The sequence below is a fragment of the Panthera pardus genome, unplaced genomic scaffold (assembly GCF_024362965.1).
Source record: "Panthera pardus isolate Hobbes unplaced genomic scaffold, ASM2436296v1 HiC_scaffold_8, whole genome shotgun sequence".
Taxonomy (NCBI): Eukaryota; Metazoa; Chordata; class Mammalia; order Carnivora; family Felidae; genus Panthera; species Panthera pardus.
The window spans coordinates 109,116,944-109,141,273 of record NW_026527013.1 but is presented as its reverse complement, the minus strand read 5'-3'; the positions used below and the strand labels follow the sequence as shown (position 1 = coordinate 109,141,273).

General features: G+C 37.5%; 1 protein-coding gene across 2 annotated transcripts in view; it reads right to left on the bottom strand.

The window, feature by feature from the left end:
* Positions 1-10,715: 10,715 nt before the first annotated feature.
* The window catches only part of BZW2 (basic leucine zipper and W2 domains 2), a 62,522-nt gene continuing 48,907 nt past the window's right edge, over positions 10,716-24,330 (bottom strand). For both annotated transcript variants that reach the window (XM_019443515.2, XM_019443514.2), the window contains exons 8-12: positions 23,485-23,655; positions 21,469-21,615; positions 20,011-20,149; positions 12,621-12,743; positions 10,716-11,177 (exon numbers count right to left, since the gene is read on the bottom strand). In XM_019443515.2, the coding sequence (XP_019299060.1) occupies positions 11,149-11,177; positions 12,621-12,743; positions 20,011-20,149; positions 21,469-21,615; positions 23,485-23,655 (609 nt within the window). In that variant the 3' untranslated portion in view covers positions 10,716-11,148. The remainder of the gene's footprint in view (positions 11,178-12,620; positions 12,744-20,010; positions 20,150-21,468; positions 21,616-23,484; positions 23,656-24,330) is intronic.

Here is a 24,330-nt window from a genome sequence, read left to right as displayed (position 1 = left end):
GATATCTGGAAATTTTAAAATGCACTTGTAAACAGTCCATGGGCCATTGCCATTGTTCATAATATTTTAGAAGCCATTGGGTATTCACATTCTATGATGTGAAATGTGTTTTGATATGAACAAAAGAGTAGAGACTTTTATGGGCAAAGTAAACAGCTTTTCTAAGATCCCTGGAAAACTTTAAGGTTTGGCCAAAAGAAGATAAATGATCACATATTTCATCTGTTATTTTATCCCCAGCATTAGTGCAGCATCAGAATTTAACAATCTCTTGTTACAAGCTGAGTTCATAGCTGCCAGCTACTTCCATAGTTTGATCTATGTCATATAGCTACAGGGCATTGACATCGTCTATCCTTTTATATCACTGAAGTATGCCAGGTCATCTTGTCTCGAGAGATATTTTTCAGTGATCAACCTTCAAAAAAAGTGTATCACTTCACTAACCTCTGATCTTGTGCGAAATCCTGGTCCAGCTTCTATTGTAACTGTCTTCCTACACTTATGTCTTTAGGGATGTTTTCCAAGGTGGTCACTTAAAGTTTACATCTGGCCAGTGGCTCTTATAACTAAGCATGCATCAGTATCACTCAGAGTGCTTGTTAAAATAGATTGCAGGGTTTACCCCCTAGAATTTCTGATTTAGCATGTCTGGAGGGGATTCTGACAATATCCATTTCTAGCCTCCGGGTGATGCTGATGCTGTTGGTCTAGGATTTTCCTGTTTAAAGGGAAAGAGGAATGCTAAGAAAGTATTTACTCAACAGATTTTTTTTTCCTCTTGTGAGATGTCAAGACTGAATTGTGATGTTTCAAATCCTTTCACACGTCTTGAGAATACTTTAGAATTTCAGACGAGACAGGAGTTTGAGAGAGCTAGGGAAGAAATTATAGAACTTCAAAAGCTTTCAAGCTAGTCTAACTCAAGGTTCCAGTTTATGGAATTGGGTTGCTTCCGCATCCCAGTGACTGAGGGATTAGAAACCATCTGACCCAATGGTTCTCAGTGTGTGGTCACTGGACCAGCAGCAGCAGCAGGAGCAGGACCTGGGAACTTGTTAAGAAATGCAAATCCTCAGGCCCCACCTCAGGTGTATGAGTCAGAAACTCTGGGGGGAGGGGGTGGGTTATAGTTCAGCAACCTTAATTAACAAGCCCTCCCGGTGATTCAAATGCACTAATGCATTAGTCTGAGAGCTAGGGATCTAGCCCAGGGATATTTTACCTTTCTTAGATCTGTTCTAGAAATGGGGGGGGGGGGGGGCGTGGGCTGAGGGGCTCACAGTTGTTCAGCACTGTGTTGTCAACACCCACAATGCACTCTTACAGAATATGGCTAGACAATACTCAGGAAAGTATTTTTGCTTCTTTCGGAAACAGATAAGGGAAAGTGTCAGGATCATTTTGTAAGTTATGGGCCCACATCTTATTGGCTCTGTTTTAGAGAAGGCACAATCAATAATGATGCATTTCTGTATAGTGCAATAATCCAAACTCTTACTAAGTAGCAGTCAGGCTGTGGTCCCAATGCTGAACTTTTAAAAGAAGGTATAGGGAAACATTAGACTGAATTGATGATCAACCCTTTAAAAGGGAATTCTTAACAGACTCTTAAAAACTAAGAACAAACTGAGGGTTGAAGGGGGGTGGGAGGGAGGGGAGGGTGGGTGATGGGTATTGAGGAGGGCACCTTTTGGGATGAGCACTGGGTGTTGTATGGAAACCAATTTGACAATAAACTTCATATATTGAAAAAAAAAAGGGAATTCTTAAGGCACATTCGCTCATTTATTCATTCATTCAAACATTCACTGAACAACAACTTCTTGCCAAGCCATGCATTGTGCTGAATGGCAATCAAAGATACACAGTTGAGCAAAATACAACCCACCTCCTTTGTTGGAGACATAATAAACTGAAGAAAGCCATACTGGAACAGGCCCTACTAACCATCTGGCCCGGTGTCTGTACGGTCCTGACACCAGGAAGATCAGTGATCACCCAAAACTTGTCCTTAGACCTTGCCCCAGTTGCCCCAGATGATCTACTGAGTCAGAAACTCCCGGGGCAGGGATAGGAGAGGTGCTGCCAGAAATTGAGGTTAAGCTTTTTGGGTGATCTTGATGCATGCTGAGGTTTGAGAACCATCAACCTAGCCTAACTATATTTGACCTTTCCTAGGTCACAGACCACTCGGAGAATCTGCAGAAAACAGAGTCTCCCCTAAAACTTTGGGTGGTGTGAACTGTGAAGTCCCAGTTTAAGGGATAATTTTGAACAGACCCTTATTTTACAATTAAACACAGTAAATACTAAGAGTTAAGTGACTTGCTAATTGGTTAAACAGCTAATTAATGGCAGGATGCTGCCTCCAAGCTTAAGCCAAACAATTCCAAATGAATCTCTATCCTCCAGTAGCAGGAGCAGCAAGAGCACAGTATGGGAGGCAGTACGTGTCATTGAAGCCACAGTAATCTATGATTTGAGTCTTTAAAAATCGATCTGCCCACATAAAATGGGAATCCTCCTTCAGAGAAGGGAGGGGTCATTTTCTTTTTGTAATGGCTACAGGAGGAAATGCGCGTGTTCCAAAACTATCTCTGAAAAACAGATACGTGCCTAGGAATTATTCTCTGTGCCAAAATAAAATAGCACAACATTTTGGCTCATTAAAAAATAACGTTCTCACGTTACGCGTGTCCTTGCTGAAAGAGCTGAGTATTATTGTTGGTAGAGAGCCTGTGTTCACTTAATTACATACGAGAAAGGAACTAAACGCAAAGGACAACCACAAAAGAGGTTAAGCAAAGTTGAACAAAAGGAGGCATAAACGCAATATCACCGTCCGCATCCACTTTAAAGACAAAGTGAATCTATGCTGTCAGAACACAGGACAATGATTACCTCGAGGGGGACGTGAAGGTGGAGTTTGGGAGAGGCATACGGGACTCTGCTCATGTTCACTGTCTCATCTGACAGCTGATTACACAGGTGTGCTGTTTCTATTTAAGCCATAGATTATGCATTTTTTATTTATTTATCAATATGTAATTGAAACACACAAAACCAAGGTATAGAGATTTTAAATGTGTAAAGAATAGCTCTAAAAATGTCTTTTTCATGAAAGAAATGTCTTACTCAAATCTAGTCTCCAAGAAGAGGGCCATGGCAGTGTAGAAGCACCTATCCAGAGGGACCTTGAATCCTACTGTCTTTCAAAAGTGGAAAGAAGTAATTGCCATTAGCTCAGAGAAGGTGATGTCAGAGATGCTGAATCAGCTGAGCTGAGGACACCACATTGGCTCAAATCCAATGATTCTACAGCCAGGCAACACCTGAGGTCTTTCCAGACTATTGGTTTTCTTGGCTTGAAAATGAAATATTTTACTTTCCCATATTCCTATGATTTTACAAATTCAATCTGCTGAATTTCAGAAGTTTAAACTTTCATGTTTTTAGAGACAAATAGAAAGTTGTAAATGACATATCGGACAAAGGTCTAGTATCCAAAATCTATAAAGAGCTCACCAAACTCCACACCCAAAAAACAAATAATCCAGTGAAGAAATGGGCAGAAAACATGAATAGACACTTCTCTAAAGAAGACATCCGGATGGCCAACAGGCACATGAAAAGATGCTCAACGTCGCTCCTCATCGGGGAAATACAAATCAAAACCACACTCAGATATCACCTCACGCCAGTCAGAATGGCCAAAATGAACAAATCAGGAGACTATAGATGCTGGAGAGGATGTGGAGAAACGAGAACCCTCTTGCACTGTTGGTGGGAATGCAAATTGGTGCAGCCGCTCTGGAAAACAGTGTGGAGGTTCCTCAAAAAATTAAAAATAGACCTACCCTAGACCCAGCAATAGCACTGCTAGGAATTTACCCAAGGGATACAGGAGTACTGATGCATAGGGGCACTTGTACCCCAATGTTTATAGCAGCACTTTCAACAATAGCCAAATTGTGGAAAGAGCCTAAATATCCATCAACTGATGAATGGATAAAGAAGATATGGTTTATATACACAATGGAGTACTACGTGGCAATGAGAAAGAATGAAATATGGCCCTTTGTAGCAATGTGGATGGAACTGGAGAGTGTTATGCTAAGTGAAATAAGCCATACAGAGAAAGACAGATACCATATGTTTTTACTCTTACGCAGATCCTGAGAAACTTAACAGGAACCCATGGGGGAGGGGAAGGAAAAAAAAAAAAAAAGAGAGGTTAGAGTGGAGAGTGCCAAAGCATAAGAGACTCTTAAAAATAGTTTTTGAGAACAAACTGAGGGCTGATGGGGGGTGGGAGGGAGGGGAGGGGGGTGATGGGTATTGAAGCGGGCATCTTTTGGGATGAGCACTGGGTGTTGTATGGAAACCAATTTGACAATAAATTTCATATATTAAAAAAAAAAAGAAAGTTGTAAAATTTGTGACTAAAATGATACTGCCTTGAACTACTCCCAAAATGGGAGTAAAACGTATTCAAATGTATAAATGCAAATTAAGAAATAAGATCACATTGTGTTAAAAATATTCAAATTCTTTAACCCAAAATCCATTTCTATTTTTCTAAATAACCATGGATAAACAAAGATTTATATAAAAATATTTTAAATGGTTATTTTTAAAGGCAAAATTATAAACTGCTTTGTATTGAACATAGAGTGATAAATATGCTCCATCCATAGCGAGAACAATTATATATATTTGAAAATCATGGTTTTGAAGAAGAGTTATTGATATGGTAAAATGTTGTAGAATAATATTTAACAGAGAGCAAGGCATAAAATTGTTACACAATGGACTTACTGTTTAAATAATTAGGGAAAACCATATTTTTAAAAATATAAAAATATTGGAAAGGCTCATCTCTGTGGCAGAAAACTATGTGGTAGCTTCTTCCAAAAGCTTTTTTACATTTTCCAAAATAAACATGCATTTACCTTTTAAATCATAAAGATAGTGCATGTTTCTGCTGGTGGAAATGCAAACTGGTGCAGCCACTGTGGAAAACGGTACGGAGGTTCCTCAAAAAAGTAAAAATAGAACTACCCTACGACCCAGCAATTGTATTACTAGGTATTTATCCAAAGGATATTGGAGGGCTGTTTCGAAGAGGCACATGCACCCCATGTTTATAGCAGCACTATCAATAGTAACCAAAGTATGGAAAGAGCCCAAATATCCATCAATGGATGAATGGATAAAGAAGATGTGGTCTATATATACAATGGAGTATTACTTGGCAATCAAAAAGAATGAACTCTTGCCATTTGCAACTACGGGGATGGAACTGGAGGGTATTATGCTAAGTGAAATTAGTCCGTCAGAGAAAGACAAATATCATATGGCTTCACTTATATATGGAATTTAAGATACAAAACAGATGAACATAAGGGAAGTGAAGCAAAAATAATATAAAAATGGGGAGGGGACAAAGCATGAGACTCTTAAATACAGAGAACAAACAGGGTTGCTGGAGGGATATGGAGTAGGGGGATGGGCTAAATGGTCAAGGGACATTGAGGAGGGTACTTGTTGGGATGAGCGGAGTGTTATATGTAGGGGATGAATCACTGGATTCTACTCCTTAAATCATTATTGTGCTATATGTTAACTAATTTGGTTGTAAATTAATTTTTTTTAATTTAAAAAAAGTTAAAAAAAGATAGTGCATGTTCTTTCTAAAGAAATTCAAGTACACAGAGTAAAAAGAGAAAAATTCTCCTTTCCCTTCTCTCCTCCCGGCTCTGCCCAAGACTTACACAGGAATAGCAAATATTAGAAAATATTATTCCCTTTCTATGTACTTATAAAGGTATATTATATAAACACAGCTTTCCTTAGTGGGAAAATACTGTTTTTAACTTGCATTTTCCTTTAATGATATATTTTGAACAACTTTTTGAGTCTACCTCATTCTCTGATAAGAATTTCTATTAATTTATTCTGCTAGTCCTCTTCTCAGACATTTTGGACACTAACATTTTAAGAATGTCTCAGTTCGTTCCTGTTTCATTACTAACAGAATGATCGCTACATGTAAATCTGGGGGTACACCTATGGAGTGAATTCTAGAATGAAAATGCTGAGTCAAAGAATATGAGTTAATATTTATTTTTAAGTGTTAATATTTATTTCCAAATTATAACTCTAATGGCTGTGTGCAAAAGCAAAGAACCCATTTTTCCCATACACACGACCATTTAGTATTGGTTTTAGGAATTTTTTCCAACACCGTGAGTAAATTATTTTATCTTATTATTTTACACATACTGATTAACAATAGGATTGAACATCTTTCCATGTTACTCATTTTAATTGACTTTTCATACTCATTTTACATTTTCTCAATTTCTTATTGATTTATAGATGCTCTTTATGTCGTATTGTTGTTAATTCTTCATTTGTATCAAAAATTTTTTCTTCCAATCTGTTGAAACTCTATTGATACCTTATACATTTTTAATCACATATGTTTAAATATGGAAAAAGTATTGACATTTTATAATCAGATTTTTTTTGGCTTTTGTGTTAATGTTTTTTCCATGCCTCAGTTATAAAGGTATTTCCTACACTTTTTTAGTACTTTTATTTTAACATTAAATGAAGAATTTAAATCTATCCAGAAACATTTTAAAACTTCTTTAAATTTTTAAACTTTTTAAACCTTTAAATTTTTTTAACATGAATTGACTTTTTATTTTATTTCATTTTTTATTTTTTTGTTTATTTTTGATAGAGCATGCACGAGAGCATGAGTGAGGGAGTGGCAGAGAGAGAGAGAGGCAGAGAGACAGAATCCTAAACAGGCTTGGCACTGTAAGCACAGAGCCCATTGTGGTGCTGGAACTCACAAACTGAACCATAAAATCATGACCTGAGCCAAAATCAAGAGTGGAACGCTTAACTGACTGAGACACCTAGGCACTCTAAAACTTTGGAAGAATTCTTCGGATGTTTTTCTTCCTTTTTTTTTTTTTTTTTTTTTTTTGAGTAGTTGACACACAATATTACATCAGTTTCAGGTGTACAACATAGTGATTCAACTCAATTTGTTATGTTATGCTCACCACAAGTGTGGTTACCATCTACCACCATACATCGCTATTACAATACCTTTCACTGTATTCCCTATGTTGTACCTTTTATTCCCATGACTTACTCATTCCATAACTGGAAGCCTGTGTCTCCCACTCCCCTTCACCATTTTGCCCATCACCTACCTCCTCTTGCCAACCATGTTTGTTCTTTGTATTTATTTGTCTGTTTTTGCTTTTTGTTTATTCTTTTCTTAGATATTACATATTAGTGAAATCGTATGACATTTGTCTTCTCTGACTTACTTCACTTAGCATAATACTCTCTAGGTCCATCCATGTTGTCACAAATGTCAAGGGTGTATATATATATATATATACATACACACATGTATGTATATATGTATGCATGTATATACATACATGTATGTATATATGTATGCATGTATATACATACATGTATGTATATATACATGTATGTATATATATACAATATATATTGTGTATATGTGTATATATATATATATATATATATATATACAATATCTTCTCTTTATCCATTTTTCTATTGATGCAGAAACTATTTTAGTATGTGGGTATGTACTACTGCGGTAGCCAGCCACCAAGATGGCCTTCAATTAACCCCATTAACTGGTATTCATACCTCATGCAGCAGCATTCTACATTGTACCATGGTTGTCTGTGTGACCAATAGAATGTGGCAGAAGAGATGCTATGTCATTTCCAATATTAGGTTGTTAAAGATGGCTTCCTGGGGCACCTGGATGGCTCAGTCGGTTAAGCACCCAACTCTTGATTTTGGCTCAGGTCATGATCTCACAGCTCTTGAGTTTGAGCCCTGTGTCAGGCTTGGTGGTGACAGTTCAGAGCCTGGAGTGGGCTTCAGATTCTATGTCTCCGTCATTCTCTGCCCCTCCCCAGCTCATGCTCTTTCAAAAAATAAACATTAAAAAAAAAAAAAAAAAAATGGCTTCCTTCTAGCGCTCCCTTTCTCTCAGATTACTCATTTTGAACAGGGCCAGGGGGCAGCTGTTATGTCATGAAGACTCAGGCAGACTAAGCAGAGGACCTTGTGGTGAGGAACTAGTCTCTGGCTAATAGGAAAGGACTGAGACCCACCAAGCCCCACTGTCAACTTGGAAGTAGATCCTATAACCTTCAGATGACTGTAGTTCTAGCCAACAGCTTGCCTACAACTTGTGAGAGACCCTGAGTTATGGCCACCTAGCTAAGCTGCTCCTGGGTCCTGATCCACAGAAACCATGATGTAATTGTTATTTAAAGCTGAAAATTTTGGGGACAATCTGTTATGCAACAGATAACTAAAGCAACTACTTTTATAATTAGGACAGGTTTTATTTTTCTAAGAAAAGAGACACCTGTCCTTCAGAAAAAGAAAGGACTTTGGTTTGAGAATTTATTAAATAAGTCCTTGCTATTTGAGCATTTCCCCCCTCCATGCTTGCTTTATTTAGAGTCACTATCTCAAATTCTGTTTGGGAAAAACATCTGTGCTAGAAAACATGGACTATTTAGTATTCTATAATTGTTACATTTTATAGTTTAGAAAATTGATTTTCTGGATATCTCCAGATGTTTATTCATTGAAAGTGGTAGTTTAGGGGCAGGCCCCTTGGTGGCTCAGTCGGTTAAATGTCTAGCTCTTGTTTTCAGCTCAAGTTACCATCTCAGGGTCATGAGACTGAGCTTCCCATGGGGCTTCAGGCTGAGTGAGGAGCCTGCTTAAGATTCTCTCTCCCTCTGTCTTTCCCCTGTTCATGAGTACTCTCTAATAAAAAAAAAGTGCTTCTTAAAAACAAAAACAAAAACATTTGTTTGAACTGTAGAGACATAAGTCATTATAAATAATTTGCCTGCAGAACATAGGGGAGAAAAAGTATAAGTGTGGGACTCAGAAGATGGGACTTCTGGTTCCATCTTGGTCACTAACTCTAAGGCCCTGGACAGCTCTGTGCTTCTGTAGATCTCAGTGTGGCTACCTTTGATATAGTGGGAGAGAAGTCAAATATCCTCTAACACACTCTTTATTTGTGATCCCCTAAAATGAAGGGAAAAGCCTCTTACACATTGGCATATAAAATGCAACATGACATATATAGAATAAAAGATAAACATTGACATGAATTTTTTTATTACCAACTGCATCTAATTCTCAAAGTTCTACCTTTCATAGATCTTTTTGTCAAAATATCAGATGCAGATTTAACTTACTCTACTTGTGAAATATGCCATGTATCCCAACTGGCGGTCAGCACTTATCAAATGAGATGGCCAAATTTATTTTCCCATTAAAATTTTTCACTTCTTTTTCAATTCACATAAACACTTTTAGTATGTACTCTAGGATGTAACTATCACTTCATAATTCTAATTTTTAGATGGATGTAGGGTAGATAATGGAGACTTGTGATGAATCAATGGCCCACAAGGTATCAGACACCTCTCATGTCAGGTTCCTTCCTGCTTTTCTCTCAAAGGATTGTCCTATAAGACAATGCATTCTAGAATTGTCCCTTTGTTTATTTCCAGGTGATTTTCATCTTCAAAGCAGTGTACCATAATGGGATGGATGAGTTCATACTTTCTTCTATAAAATAGAACGGCAGACTGGGAAACAGGGGCATTTCTCAGCAGAATTTTAAGAAAGAATACATATACATACATTGGGGGTATTCTAATCACTTCAAGGTGCTGTAAGGCTCTTTATTCTGACTTCCCATCATTCCTGTCATTATTATTTCTCATGTTATGAAAATGACATTCTCACATATAGATGATTTTTCAAAAAGATCTATTCGAATCGATATTTCTCTGTTGGGACAGTGAACCTGAGAGTGCTCTATGGGAAGACAGAAAGTTATCAAAGGCTGATTACTTAAAAGACAGGAGGAATCCATCATGTTACAGATTTACCTGTGTGGTCTAGTCCTAGGGAAAAGATTTCCTTTTCTTCCTGAGGACAAACAGGAAACTAGAAAACTATCTTTTGATACAGGATGGTGACACGGTAGTGATAAAGCTCTTCATATACTTAACTTGGTGACTGTTGTTTCCAGTGTATCCTCTCCATTTCAACTCTTACTTAAAATGTTTGTCTTGAAGATTACCATTACCCTAACAGCAACAGATGCAGCCCTTAAGTTTTCCAAGGGTTAAGAAAGAACTGTGTCATAAAACGAAGAGCTTGACCCAACAGTAAGATGCCTCCCACTGCTACTACTGAGAACAAGATATTTTAAAGACTAAAATCCCCTAGTTATAAATATAAACAAAGATCTATTTACATATGTACATTAACTCTCATCCAAACAGGGAGGAAATTGCGCTGAGGGTAAACACAAGAAGTGTGGAACAATGTATTTACATACCTAAAAACTGTTAATACGATCATTTCCTGGTGTTTGTGCTAATGTGCATGTATTTTGGTCAATTTCCATTTCAGTATGAAGACAACTGAGATGTGGTACTTATCATGGCAAAAGGAACAGAGTTGTTTTTATAGATGACAAGAGAGGAACCTTTCAAAATTCTGGACGGAGAAAAAAAGCCTAACGCTGAAATGTCGTCTGTGGAAGAAGCCATGTGCTCTGAAGAAATTAAAGCTCTGAGAATATAAGCCCAGATTTTTAAAAAGCCATTTATTTTAAAAAACTGGTTTGTCAAATCACATACACGAGCAGATACACAACTACCAAAGTGGCCCTGTAATAGACACCAGTGGGGCGTTCACCACACAGTACCTGAAAAATACAGCTAAAAAAGAGGAGTCTGTTGAGTATTGAATTTCAGATACCTACTGGACTCCTTGTTGAATGGCTTTAAGTTAGCATATAGTGAGTGAGAGGTAGAGTCCCAAGTATAATAGCTGATGCCTCAGGGCTCCATTTAAAAACAAAACGAAAACAAAAACCATTTCCCCCTTCGCACAAGGGCAGCCTATCCTATTTTTTTTTTTTTTCCTTTGTGAAAACGGAAGCCAAGTTTTCTCTTCTCAAATGGTTCAGCATTCCCAGTAAAAGTGTTGTGTGGTGGCCTATTGTGCTTCTTGAGCCATCTAATTTTCTTCACCTTCTGACTCAGATTCTAGGAGAGATGAGAGAGAAAAGTCAGGTTTTTTATTCAGAGATTCCTTTTGTAAAATGTTTATTAAGTAAACGTTATGCCCAACAAGGGGCTCGAACTTTCAACCCTGAGATGGAGAGTTGAAGACTCTCTCAACTGAGCCAGCCAGGGGCCCCCAAAGACTCCTTTAGAGTCATGAAAGAGTTTCCAATATGCTACCTACCCCAACCCCCAAAAGGCATTGTTTTTTGCCCTGGTCATGCATTGACTAGGAAAAACAGTCACACATTCATTCCTTTTTTGCTTTTAAATGAACTTTGCCTTTCTATTTTTTAATTTTTATTTTATTTGTTTATTTTTTTTAAACCATTTTATTGACCTATGACTGATATACAAAAAGCTATACATATTTAACATGCACAACTTGGTGAGTTTAAGATGTGGATTTTTTTTTTTTTTAATTTACATCCAAGTTAGTTAGCCTATAGTGCAATAATGATTTCAGGAGTAGATTCCTTAAACCCCTTACCCATTTAGCCCATCCCCCCTCCCACAACCCCTCCAGTAACCCTCAGTTTGTTCTCCATATTTATGAGTCTCTTCTGTTTTGTCCCCCTCCCTGTTTTTATATTATTTTTGTTTCCCTTCCTTTATGTTCATCTATTTTGTCTCTTAAAGTCCTCATGAGTGAATTCATATATTTGTCTTTCTCTGACTAATTTCACTTAGCATAATACCCTCCAGTTCCATCCACGTAGTTGCAAATGGCAAGATTTCATTCTTTTTGATTGCCAAGTAATACTCCATTGTATATATTTACCTCTTCTTTACCCATTCATCCATCAATGGACATTTTGGCTTTTTCCATACTTTGGCTATTGTTGATAATGCTGCTGTAAACACTGGGGTGCGTGTGCCCCTTCGAAACAGCATACCTGTATCTCCTGGATAAACACCTAGTAGTTGAACTTTGCCTTTCTAATAATGCAGCATGCTCATAAATATTATTGAAGACTGTAATTACTTTTATCCTTCTGGGTCATCTAAAATAAACTTCTCAGGCTTAGTGGGATTCACTCTCATCCATTATTATTCTGCCACCTTGTGTTCCCATTTTTAGCACCAGTCAACTGGTTAATAATAATCCCATAATGTGTAATTAAGCCAAATGCTTTTTTTCCTCCTTTCACAACTGCTGATGATTTCTTCCCCCTTGTCTCCTATAGGGTGGATAATTGAAAAGGTTGTCTTTTGTTTTTTAACACATAGCACTTTTCATTGCTTTGATTTCAGAAAGGAAGGCTAAGATTATAGGCAAGATGCTTGATATGGAAGACACCCTAAGACCTTCAGTTTTAGAGAAGCAACTACAACAACAAAAATCTGTGCAAGAGGTAGATACCTTAAATTATAATGAGAAAGTATTTGCTAAATGACCACCAAAGTCGTTAAATGGAATCATACCTTCTTCTGCGTTTTGTAGCCACTCAACGAATTTCTTCATCTGGTCAAGAAAAACACTTTTGCCTTTGGCAACATGTGCTTCTTTGTACCATTTCAATATTGCTTCTTCACTCAGTACATCAGCTGCAATTTCAAAGCAAAGATTTCCAAGTTACTACATAAATATGATGTTAAAAAAAAAAAAAGCAACTTTATGTCTCATAATTTAATAGAAAGCAATGACTTTAAATATTGAAAGTGCTGTTATAAAAGAACTCCGTATCTGACACTTATTAAGAAAACAGGAACCAAGCTCATTTCCAATATAGCACAGTGCTGTATTTTGGGAGTTAGCTTGGCAAATACTTTAGTGATGACGATGATATATATCTCATCAGGTATGATATATTGCAAGCTTATCTGTGAGTCACTACTGGGACTTGGAAGTCTTTCTCAGTGCTAATTTGCTGGTAGGAAACTGGGTTATTTTGTAATTTTGCAAATGAATCAGCAATCCCAGCGATTCAGAACACTATGTGTCCTGCCAACTCCAAACACGTCTTGATTAAATAGCAACCTCAAATGACTGGTCTTTTAAGGCGATTTACTCTTTTAGGAGGAAAAAAAAAATGGCAAATAAAAACACATAACTAGAATGTAATAACGCTATTTACAATTAAATATGAAGATCAGCTTTCTGGGTGTATCACAGGACCAACACACTCAAAATCCTATTTTACTCTCTTTTTTTTTTTAAGTTTATATTAAGAGTGTGAGTGGGGGAAGGGGCAGAGAGAGAGAGAGAGAGAGAGAGAGAGAGAGGGAGAGAGATAATCTCAAGCTGGCTCCATGTTGTCAGTGCAGAGGTCTTTGTGGAGCTGAATCTCACAAACCATGAGATCATGGACCTGAGCTGAAATCAAGTGTCAGATGCTTAGCTGACCAAGCCACCCAGGTGCCCCTATGTTTATTCTACTGCTAAGTCATGAATCTCTTATAGCATAATATCTTAAGTCACAAGAGTAATGTTTTCCTTGTACTCCATTAAGAGAAAAAGAGACATTAGGTGGACTTCTTACAGGTTTCCAGCAAAATGAATTATCTACTAATACTCGTTACCTTAAATTCTAAACTCCAGAAATGTGCCTTGAAACCCTCAAGTTACCATTAATTTAGACCATTTAATGTTTAGGAAGCAAAATATGAAAATGATAGTCTACATATTTTGCCAATGTTCCAATGGGTTGTCTTTTCAGATTTCAGAGTAAGAAACGAGATGGGATGCAGATAAAAAGGATATTATTGTCCTCAATGCCTGCGCAATCCACCAAAAATGCCGATAAATCATGCTAATGATGTTTGTGCAGTTGAAAGAGAATTTTAACTTACAAAAAATGAGAAAAATAATGAGATTGTTTTTAATGAAAACACCACTATTGTTTTCATTGAAAACACCACTGATGTTTTCATAACCAAAACCTGAAGTGGTTTTTTTTTTTTTTCTTCAAAATTAATAACTGGCTTGGATTCAATGGAAGAGAATGAACTGACGAAAAATACACAGGACTGGCTTTAGAAAATATCAAGTTTGTTTTGTTTGTTTTTATTATTAAATACACTACAAAGTGTAAAGGGAGAAAAAAGTCTGGATTTACTCATCTATAAGAATTCGGTGTAAAAATCAGAATCAGTTGTCCTAGAGAATTATTGTTAGCTTTTAGCTTCCACTTCCAACTCACACCCTGCACTCACAACGATGAAAAACTGCCATCGAATCCCAGCGTTAGTTGAGGCGAGGAGCAAATGCTTCCCAGCCTGAGGAAGTGACTTGTTCTTGTGCAAGGCTGCTTTGCACAGACTTTGAGAACACTTATTAGCTCCGACATGGATTTTATGTTATTTATTTATTTATTTACTTTAAAGTTTATTTATTTTTGAGAGAGAAAGAGACAGAGAGAGTGTGTGTGTGGGTGTGGGGGAAGAGCGGAGAAATGGGAGACACAGAATCTGAAGCAGGTTCCAGGTCCTGAGCTGTCAGCACAGAGCCCATGTGGGGCTCGAACTCACAAACCGTGAGATCATGACCTGAGCCGAAGTTGGACTAGTAACTGACTGAGCCATCTAGGTGCCCCTCCAACATGGAGCTTAAAAGTCCTATGTAGGGCTCCTGGGTGGCTCAGTCAGTCAAGCGCCCGGCTTTGCCTCAGGTCACGATCTCATGGTTTGTGGGTTTGATCCCGGCATCGGGCTCTGTGCTGACAGTGTGGAGCCTGCTTGGGATTCTCTCTCCCTCTCTGCTCCTAACCCACTTTTGTGTGCTCGCTCTCTCTCTCTCAAAAATAAATAAACTTTAAATAGATAAATGTCCTTTTTAATATTTTGTCTTTGTAGCATTTTTAAGATGCTTGTGATTTAGACAGCTTAAGTTCCAAACTTTTTTAATCATGCTCCCCTAATGGGACAATTTTGAGCGCATACAACCAACATATGTATGCTTTTCAGCTTATAAATTATACGCAAGTACTACAGAACTATTATTATAAAACAAATGGAATTTAAAATGTGACAAACACATAGGGAAATGCTATGTTAACTCCCCACTGTAATGAATTGTGGTGATACCATGCTCATGGTGGAAAGCTGATTGAGGCTGCACTTTAAGGTTATTATTTTTTTTCAGGTTTTTCTTCTGACGATGGAGAACTCATTCATGTGTTTTATTGCCCCACAGAGGCTGAAAGAGGGCATGCAGCTACTAAAATCTTGTCAACCACAGATACTAGATCATTAGGTAAAACTTATCAGATACACTGTTAGCAGAAAAGGAGACCAGGTGCAAAGCTGAGTTCTTAGAAGAGCCTAATTTTGTAATGAATTCTGCCTGCAAGACCATACTCCTTGTAGAGGGGGGAATAAATAATAACAAAGGGACAAAAGCAACCACCCAGGGCAACTTAGGGGGCAAAGCACAAACATCAAAAAGCTTAAAAAGACACTCAACTTTGGTTTAGTGAAAAGTCTAATCTAAAGAGTAAAGAACTTCTTGAGAAATAGAGAACTTTTTTTCTCTCCACTAAGGAAAAGTGGGGAGAGTTCTCATTAATAGAAGCAGCAAAGTGTTTGCTGGGATCTCCCAGAGAAATCCTACTAGGAATACAGAATATCAGTGCAAGTCCCGTAAGAAAAGCAGACATCCTACAATTGCATGTAGAACTCCCTCAGATTAAAAAATAATTTTCTCTATCCTGTCTGGCCAACTTCCTCATCACGTCTGGTGGAATGCTGTGTGCCCTTCCTCAGTATCACCCTCTGTGTGCGCCTCATTTTAGAAATGAAATGAGGACTGTAATCCTTGGTTTTCTTCTACACTCTGAAATCCAGGAACTCAGGAACTATTCTGTTCATTAACTCACTTCCAGCATTTAATGGAAGGCCTGCCATCTCCTATGCATTCAATAAATGTATGATGGACAGATTAATTAACTCGATGAGAACAACTACATATTTCTCAATTTGCAGAGTTAGAATTTAAATGTTAGGTTTTTGTGATGATCAAAGAGGAATTACTGTACGAGTGGTTTGAGAATGGCAAAGCTTTCGAGAACATTACTTACATATTTAAGTTAAAAACTATGACTTGGAACTTAGGAAATTCATTATTTTTTAATGAACTAAAATATTCATTACGGGCATCACACAGGGACATTAAGTGAAAAATAATTTACCCTAAGAATATTGATAATGTATAGCGAGAAGGCCACTCACCTTTTTTTTTTTAGAATGAGAACAGGAAGTTTCTTTCAGAAAAATATCCACAAGGGACAGAAATTAACCTAAGAAGTATCTGCAAACAATAAAACCCATGACACAGATAGTGCCAGTACCTGACAGGTTTATATTTCTCTCAGATGGACATGCTGAGAGTATGGTACTTGGCTTTAGAAAGGAAGAGAAAGAAATTATTTCAAAAATGAATAATGTGATGATTGAAGGTTAGTGATGGATTTATTTTTCCTATTGCACAGAAATACAAAAATCTAGATTTAAATCAGAAAGAGAATCTTTACTAAATGACAAATCACCACTTTTTTAGTTCATTAGTGAAAAGTATTATTATTTACAGTTTATTCACTTTTATTTCCGTTATTTATATGTTTAAAAAAAATCTTTCAATAATGGCATTTGTTTAAAAAAAAAAAAAAAGGTTTGTCAGAGACATGGGGAATCAAATTCCCAAGTTTCTGTCATCCTCAAGTTCTAGAAATACAGAAAAGATGTGTGTGTACATAATAGATTAAATGGGAGAGAAATTATTTCTAATACATTAAAAAAAAAAAAACAACCCTGCTATAAAGCAAAGTGTTCCTATAGTAAATAAAAGGAATCCACATCATTACATAAAAGACACAAACAAGATACTATTTGATATTTGTTGAATGTGTATGTGTACGTGGAATTAATGAGAAGTATAATCTTGAAACATGTTACCATAGTTCACGGAATTTGTCATTTCTGGCATTTAATGACCCATCAGACAAGTGGTCCTGACCAACAGTCACAGCATCACCTGGAAATTTCTCAAAATGCAAATTTGTGGGCCCAACCCTGGACCCACCTTCAGAACCTGAATCCCCAAAGGTTGGCTCAGTCAGTTAAGTGTCTGACTTCGGCTCAGGTCATGATCTCCTGGTTCATAATTTCGAGCCCTGTATCGGGCTACATGCTGCCAGTTCAGAGCCTGGAGCCTGCTTCAGATTCTGTGTCTCCCTCTCTCTCTGCCCCTCCCCTGCTCATGCTCTCTCTCTCAAAAAGAAACATTAAAAAATTAAAAAGAACCCAAATCCCTGGGGAATCTGTGTTTTAACAAGCTCTCCAGGTGATTCATATGTGTTATAGCGCTAGGAAAAGAGGGCTTTAATACATAACACTGTTCATCAAGCCTTTCCAGGTGTATTAAATACAGAACAAGGACATCCAAATCCTTGTAAAAACAAATAACATATGTCTCCTGGTGCCCAGATATTTGTTGGATAAAATTAGGTCAAATAAAAGACCACTATCCAAAAAAGGTAAGAAGGTAAACACCATAACTCTCTTAAAAAATGGGATGGAATAATCGCTCCTCGGGGATTCCATGTTTCCAAGAAAAAAAATATATATATAATTACTTCTTTCAGAAAAAGACTAGATATATAATTTTGTGCGAAATTATGAAATTACTTAGAAAATAACATTTAGTTTTAACTTCTCAATGATTTATTTTCAGTCTTCACTTTACAGTTTCCTGATTTCATTTACAAAAAGAACGAGGTCAGAATAAAATTGACGTTGACACCTTCCTATGTTCCCGTGGGTCTGCTCATAGTTTCCACAGACCTTACTAACTTTTGATTATTTAAAAAGTGACCACCTAGCTATCAATGGCCTAAGGAAGAGTTTATTCTTCTCCTTTTTTACTTTTTGGTACCCATTTCTTGGTTATTTTATCATTTCTGGTCACTGTTCCTTAGCATATGGGGCCGAACAAGAGGAAATAACTGAAAGCAACTGGTTTTGTCAGTAGTTGTTAAAAGGAGGTCAACGGGGAAGGATGTTGACACTGATGGTTAAAATGAGAAATGTGGAAAAGTGTTTTAATAGATGCCATTACTGACAAAAAAGTAGGGTTTTTTTGTTTGTTTGTTTTGGTGAATAAGTTCAATAATAAAATGAGGTGCTCCTACAGATAAAGCTCCAACACATATGTTTCAGTTACAAAAAGATTTGGTTAGAGACACTGGTTGGGTTAGCTATTAAATGACAAGAAAGCAAATTGTGGGCTTAGGCACTAGTTTATAAAACAGTTCGCTTTTCTGTAGTGGAAAATACTAGCCACTCACAAAGCAAATGGGAAACAAATTTCAGAGGTCTCTCTACCTGTTTACAGTGGAGTCTGCTATGGTGCGTCTGGACAGAATGGCCATAGGCTAGATGGGCATGGCTTCTCCTTGGCTGCTAAAGAAGGTGGGCTAGCAATATGATCTGCAGATTTGGTTCTGATGGGTAACCATGGAGACCATTTACGCCCTAGTTTTAGGATGTTGACTCTCATGACCATGTCCAAGAGGACCTAACTTGGATCTGGCCGGAGGAAAACTCAAATTACTTCAAATGAGACTTAGCAGTCAGTACTTTCTCCTACTGATATAATAAAGATTGTGCCGAATACCTTAATGCTGAGAAAGTAAAATATCACCCAAACACCTGGGGCAAGATATATATCCATCTGAAGAATCTCAACGGCCAGTTAAGACTCTGTGAAGTACCATTAACATCTATAAAATAGTCATTAATAAATAATGTAAAATTTTTATACTAATTCGCCCAAATGATCATACAAGATAGACAAATGTAAGAGGTACCTCAGTGGCTCAGTTGGTTGAGCACTGGACTTTGGCTCAGGTCATGATCTCACAGTTCACGAGGTTGAGCCCTGCTGACAGCAGAGAGCCTACTTTGGATCCTCTGCGTCCCTCTCTCTCTCCCGCCCTCCCCAATTTGCTTGTTCGCTCTCTCTCTCTCTCAAAATACACATTAAAAAAGTAGACAAATTTAAGAACACATCAAAAGGAAAAGAAAGATTTGGCTGATGTTAATTTGTACTTTACTTTTTCTTTCTATATTAAATTGCCATTTAAGATTGCCGTACCTTCTACCAAACATTTTATAATGTTCAAAATGTGTTATTTCCTAAGTGTTCTTCCCTCCTCCCCCATAAAACTACATGAACTCAGACCAAAGAATAGTCCAAGATTATTTTTTATATACTGTAGGTATAGAGATGGAGATCAGTTAAAACCCTAATAGCATTCATTTATTGAAGGCAGTGCCAGTTGCCATGACAACCTAATCCTTACAAATATAATGAAAAGACAGTAAAGGGAAATCTAAAAATAGTCATTTCCTTCAAAAACAGGAGCATGGCTGGGCCAAATAATTAAAATACAAAGTAAAAAGCTAATTATTTCAATAATTTTAGTCAGCTTTATGGCATCTGAGAAGATCTCAATATACTATAGGCAGACTTTGGTAATTATAGTTATTAGAGCTAATTCTTACAATTCAAAAATAGACCTAATTACTTTCTGTTATTACAGTCTTTTTCACCACCCCCCCACCCTCCCACAAAATAATAACCGGTTTATCAGTAGTCTTCTGGCAATGTGCCCAGGGGCTTCATCAGGCTGGTTCTTGAGACCATGAATATGTGGCATATACACTTTCTCTCTTCTAACATAATACGGCTGTCTCACTAAAACTTACAAAGTTTAGCATGAATCCCATGTCTCCCTCTGCCTTAGCCCTTGCGCTGGCCCTCAAAGATCTTCAACAAAACAGGGAAACAGAGCGGTAGGGCAACATGGATAGATACCTTTATAAAAGAGAACCACGATCTTCTGAAAAGCTTTCATGAAATGGATGTTGTCATAACAGTATTCTTGAACCTTCTGGAGGAGGATCAGCTCTGACTGGCCTTGGGAGCTGAACACAGCCAGGAGTGGAGCGTATTGCTGAAATACAAGTGGGGAGTAAAACCAACCATTAACTTTCTTGGAAGGTACAGAGACAATACTTGAAACACAACAGAAATCTGGAGATTTCTTTAGGAAGCTTTCACTTTAAGGGTTATCTCATTAGAACATTGTGTCCAATCAAAATTAATTTTTTAGGCCAGCATCTTATCAGATTTCTCTCAATGTACCCACTAAAAGAGACCAAATAAAATTCTGACACTATTAAAGGTAACTTATGCTGCTGTTTAAAGGGCACTATGAAAAGGAGGCAGAGTGAGGTCTTGGGGTGGCCACATTTAGTACTGGTGGAGTGTGGAGTTCTTTCCCTAGACATCCCAGACACCCTCACAGGTCATCTTTATGGCTTAGTTCCTATTGTTCCCTTTGTCCTAATTGTCCTTGGCTTCTAGTCACTGATGTTGACCCAACATTTTCTCATTTCAACACAAATCTCCTCCAAGGAGCTTTCCCTGATCAACTTAACCTGCAGATTTCACTCACTCCTCTGTTCTAAACACAAAGGATTATCTTTAATTTGTATGCTACCTAGTTTCCACTAGGCAGTCTTTTTATTTTACATTTATTTATATCTTGAGAGAAGGAAAGAGTGTGTGCATGTGAGGAGGGGAGGGGCAAAGAGAGAGGGAGAGAGAGAATCCCAAGCAGACTCTGTGCTGTCAGTGCAGAGCCCGAGGTGGGGCTTGATCCCATGAACCATGAGATCATGACCTGAGGTGAAATCAAGAGATGGATGCTCAACCAACTGAGCTAACCAGGTGCCCCTCTACTAGGTAGTCTTTGACTTCCCAATTCAAATGTAAACTCTGAAGGAAGATATGTCTTTCATTCATCTTAATATAGTTTTATAGGGAGAAGACAATTAATGAAAGCAAAAACATTTATCCTTGCTCAAAAACATGCTATTTACACAATCAGTTGATCTCTTCCACCACTCAGATACTTTTCAAATGTTTTGGAATTTTTATTTAAATGCTATTTAGTTAACATACAGTACAATACTGGTTTCAGGAGTAGAAACTTTTCAAATTCTAATACCATTTTGTAGTTTACTTAAACAAAAATATTACCAGGAATTTTTGTCATGTAAAAGGAAACCAATACAGTTAGACCATATTTCTCTTTAACTTTAATTATTCTGTGTGTTTTCTGACATTGTGTTTAGTAAGACTTTACTCTTAGACGGGAAATAATGCCTTTGGCCCAAACCTGGGTGAATGGCAGTTAGAACCCACATATCATACAGTTAAGGGCTACATTTGGTCTGTGGCCAAGACTGTTTCCTGTTGATCCCGTACCTTCAGATGCTTAAGGGCCTGCTCTGCAACGAGTTCTTCCTTCTTGTTCCATTCAACAGCATTCATTATACAGGTCCACAGAAGTCCAATCACTGCTGTTTCCGGAAGATCATTCCTCTTCATTTCTTCCTTAACATAGAGCACCACCTACATTTCATGGAAAAAGGGGTCAGAGAGTTAACAGGCAGATGGCAGTTTCCCTGTCACCATGCCTGGTCAGTAAAAGGCTTTGGGTGGATAAATATTCTGCTCAGCCCCTCCCTTCCCAGTACATACTCTCAGATTACAAGAGGGAGGAAAAACACAATGATTTGTTCTCAAAGCAGATTTATTTTTAGTTCCAAAATTAATAGGCTTATCTCTGGCCAGGAGCTGCTGGATAATAGGAAGTGAGAGGGAATCTTTGTTTCTTAGAAGTTATTCTTTTACATGCAGCACCCCTTTGGGTCCAGCAGAACAGACGACTTGAGCTGGTTTGACTCTCTGGGTTTGAAATTAGCTCACGGAGCTGTGAATCTTTACCTCCAACTCACAACTTTAAACCTCTAGATGAATAACGCTTTTGGGTTTGTACAAGTCGATTTACCACAATTCATTCTTAATTATTACTTTAGACTCTCATGAGCCATGAAAATAAGCTGTGAAGTGCCAAAGCCATTTTTTATATGATACATATTAATGCAGCAACACTGGACAGGTTATTTTCCCCTTAAAATTATGTTTGATATGCAATTTATCCTCAAATCTGACAGTATGGAATAAAAGGTCTGCCTAGCCTAATGTATTTTATATCACACTTGTCAGGAAAAAAAAACTTTTCCTTTTGAAATACAACCACAAATTGAGGTTACGTCCTCAAAAGTGATAAAACACCACAATCTATACCTCAAGTACACTATGACTTGGTGAATAACACAACTACCACTTCCCTCATTGCCCCTTTTTAGTGAAAATACATTCTTTTCTTTCCTGTTGGCCTGGGTTGCAGAGGTATCAGGAATGGGTTAAGAAGCTCTGGTTAATTCCCAGAGACTGCGCTGGGCAGAGAAAGATGCAAAGACAGGCGACATCTCTGCATCTAGAAGCATCACAGCGTTTTTTGGGTTTGCTTTTTTTTTCCACCTCATGGAAAATCACAAGGTCTTGCTTGGAGAAATGTTACTGACTATAATGCTGACCTTACTGCCATGAGACTTAGAAATATTTTTTGTTCCAACACCTCCATCTGCTGGATAGCATCGGTCTGGAATTCTCTAGTCTTAAGCCATGTAAGGTCCCATGTGGGGCTTAGGGCACATACAGTGGTAAGGGTTTGGGACTCAGAAGTAAATGGCAAAAAGAAAGGACTTCATTTAATTTTTGGATTGTCACATAAAAGTTGTTAAAGTTCACATGGGAAGTTTTCCTCAGGCAGGAATTTTTTAAAAATTTAAAAAGACACAGCGATAGCTACATGAACTATTATTATAAAAAATGTAGTATTTATATTATAGGGATATGCAGTTATTGTGACTATGATCAAACAAGCCATTGGTTCAACTGGTCTTTTCCCATGCTACGAATTCAAAAACCATCAAAAATTTTTGTCTTAAAATTAAAAAAAAAAAAACAAAACCCTATATATTCATACCCAGTGACGCACGCAATACATAGTGTTGATTTCAAACACTAATCATATACTTAACCATATTATATTATCTGTGATGAAATGGAAAAACCACCATAAATGGTGCATAACTGACAGTAGATGGCAAATCTATTCGACAGACTAAAATATTTCATTAATCACAGTAGTGTGATAAAATAAATCACTTGTGTGGAAATAACCATTAATTTCTGGAATATGCCAGAGGATTCTGAATCAACACTTTGCAATTGAGATGGTATGAACAGGTACATTAAGTTCCAAGCAGTAAACAAAGGTGGGTCTTCTTAAGGAAGGTCCAGCCTATGCTCTTCGATGTTAATCCTCTCATTCGTGTGTTCTGCAGTGATCTAATAAGTCCAGGTCCCCACCTCCTTGATTGGGCATTCCTGAGAAAGACGCTCCTGGAGCTCCTTCTGCAGTTCCTTCCTGGTGCCCAGGGACTGCTGGACTCGGAGGAAGTCGGAAAGCTCCTTCAGGCCTGCGTCAGTGAAGTATTTAGCAAAATGATCCACGCTCTGCCTGTTAACTGGAAAGAGTTCCTTGAAGACAAAAGGAAAAAGACCGTTTCACAACAAACTATTCAAATGTCAGCAAGCAATAAAGGACAAACTTTTCATATTAGAATGGCACTTAGATTATCTCACACACTGGGAAGAACAGAACAAAGAATGATTTTCAAATGAATGAATCTTGGGTATCTTTCTGGAGCATTTGCTAAGCACCTTCTAAATTGGACAGGTTTACAGAGAAAGAAAAAAATGCTAATCAACTTATATAAACTAGCTTCACCTATTTTGAACCATTATTTACTTTTTCTTTCACTTTACTCAAAGTATAGCATATATGAATACAGAAGTGAACTTGCTAAATTAAATGTAAATAACGTAACTTACAAGTTAATGGACAAAAGTCAGGTTTTTCTGATATATATACTATACATACATACATACATACATATATACGTATGTATAGTATATATATATTTGGGAGAGAGTGCACGAGTTGGGGGCGGGGAGAGAGAGAGAAAAGAGAGAGAATCTTAAGCAAACTCCACGTTCAGCGCAGAGCCTGATGCAGGACTGAATCTCATGACCCTAGGATCATGGCCTGAGCCACCCAGGTGCCCCAAAAGTCAGTTTTAATAATGCTGAGATGACATGAGGTAATATTAGGAAAGAGTACTGACTATTATCTCAAGAACTTCTATTCACAAT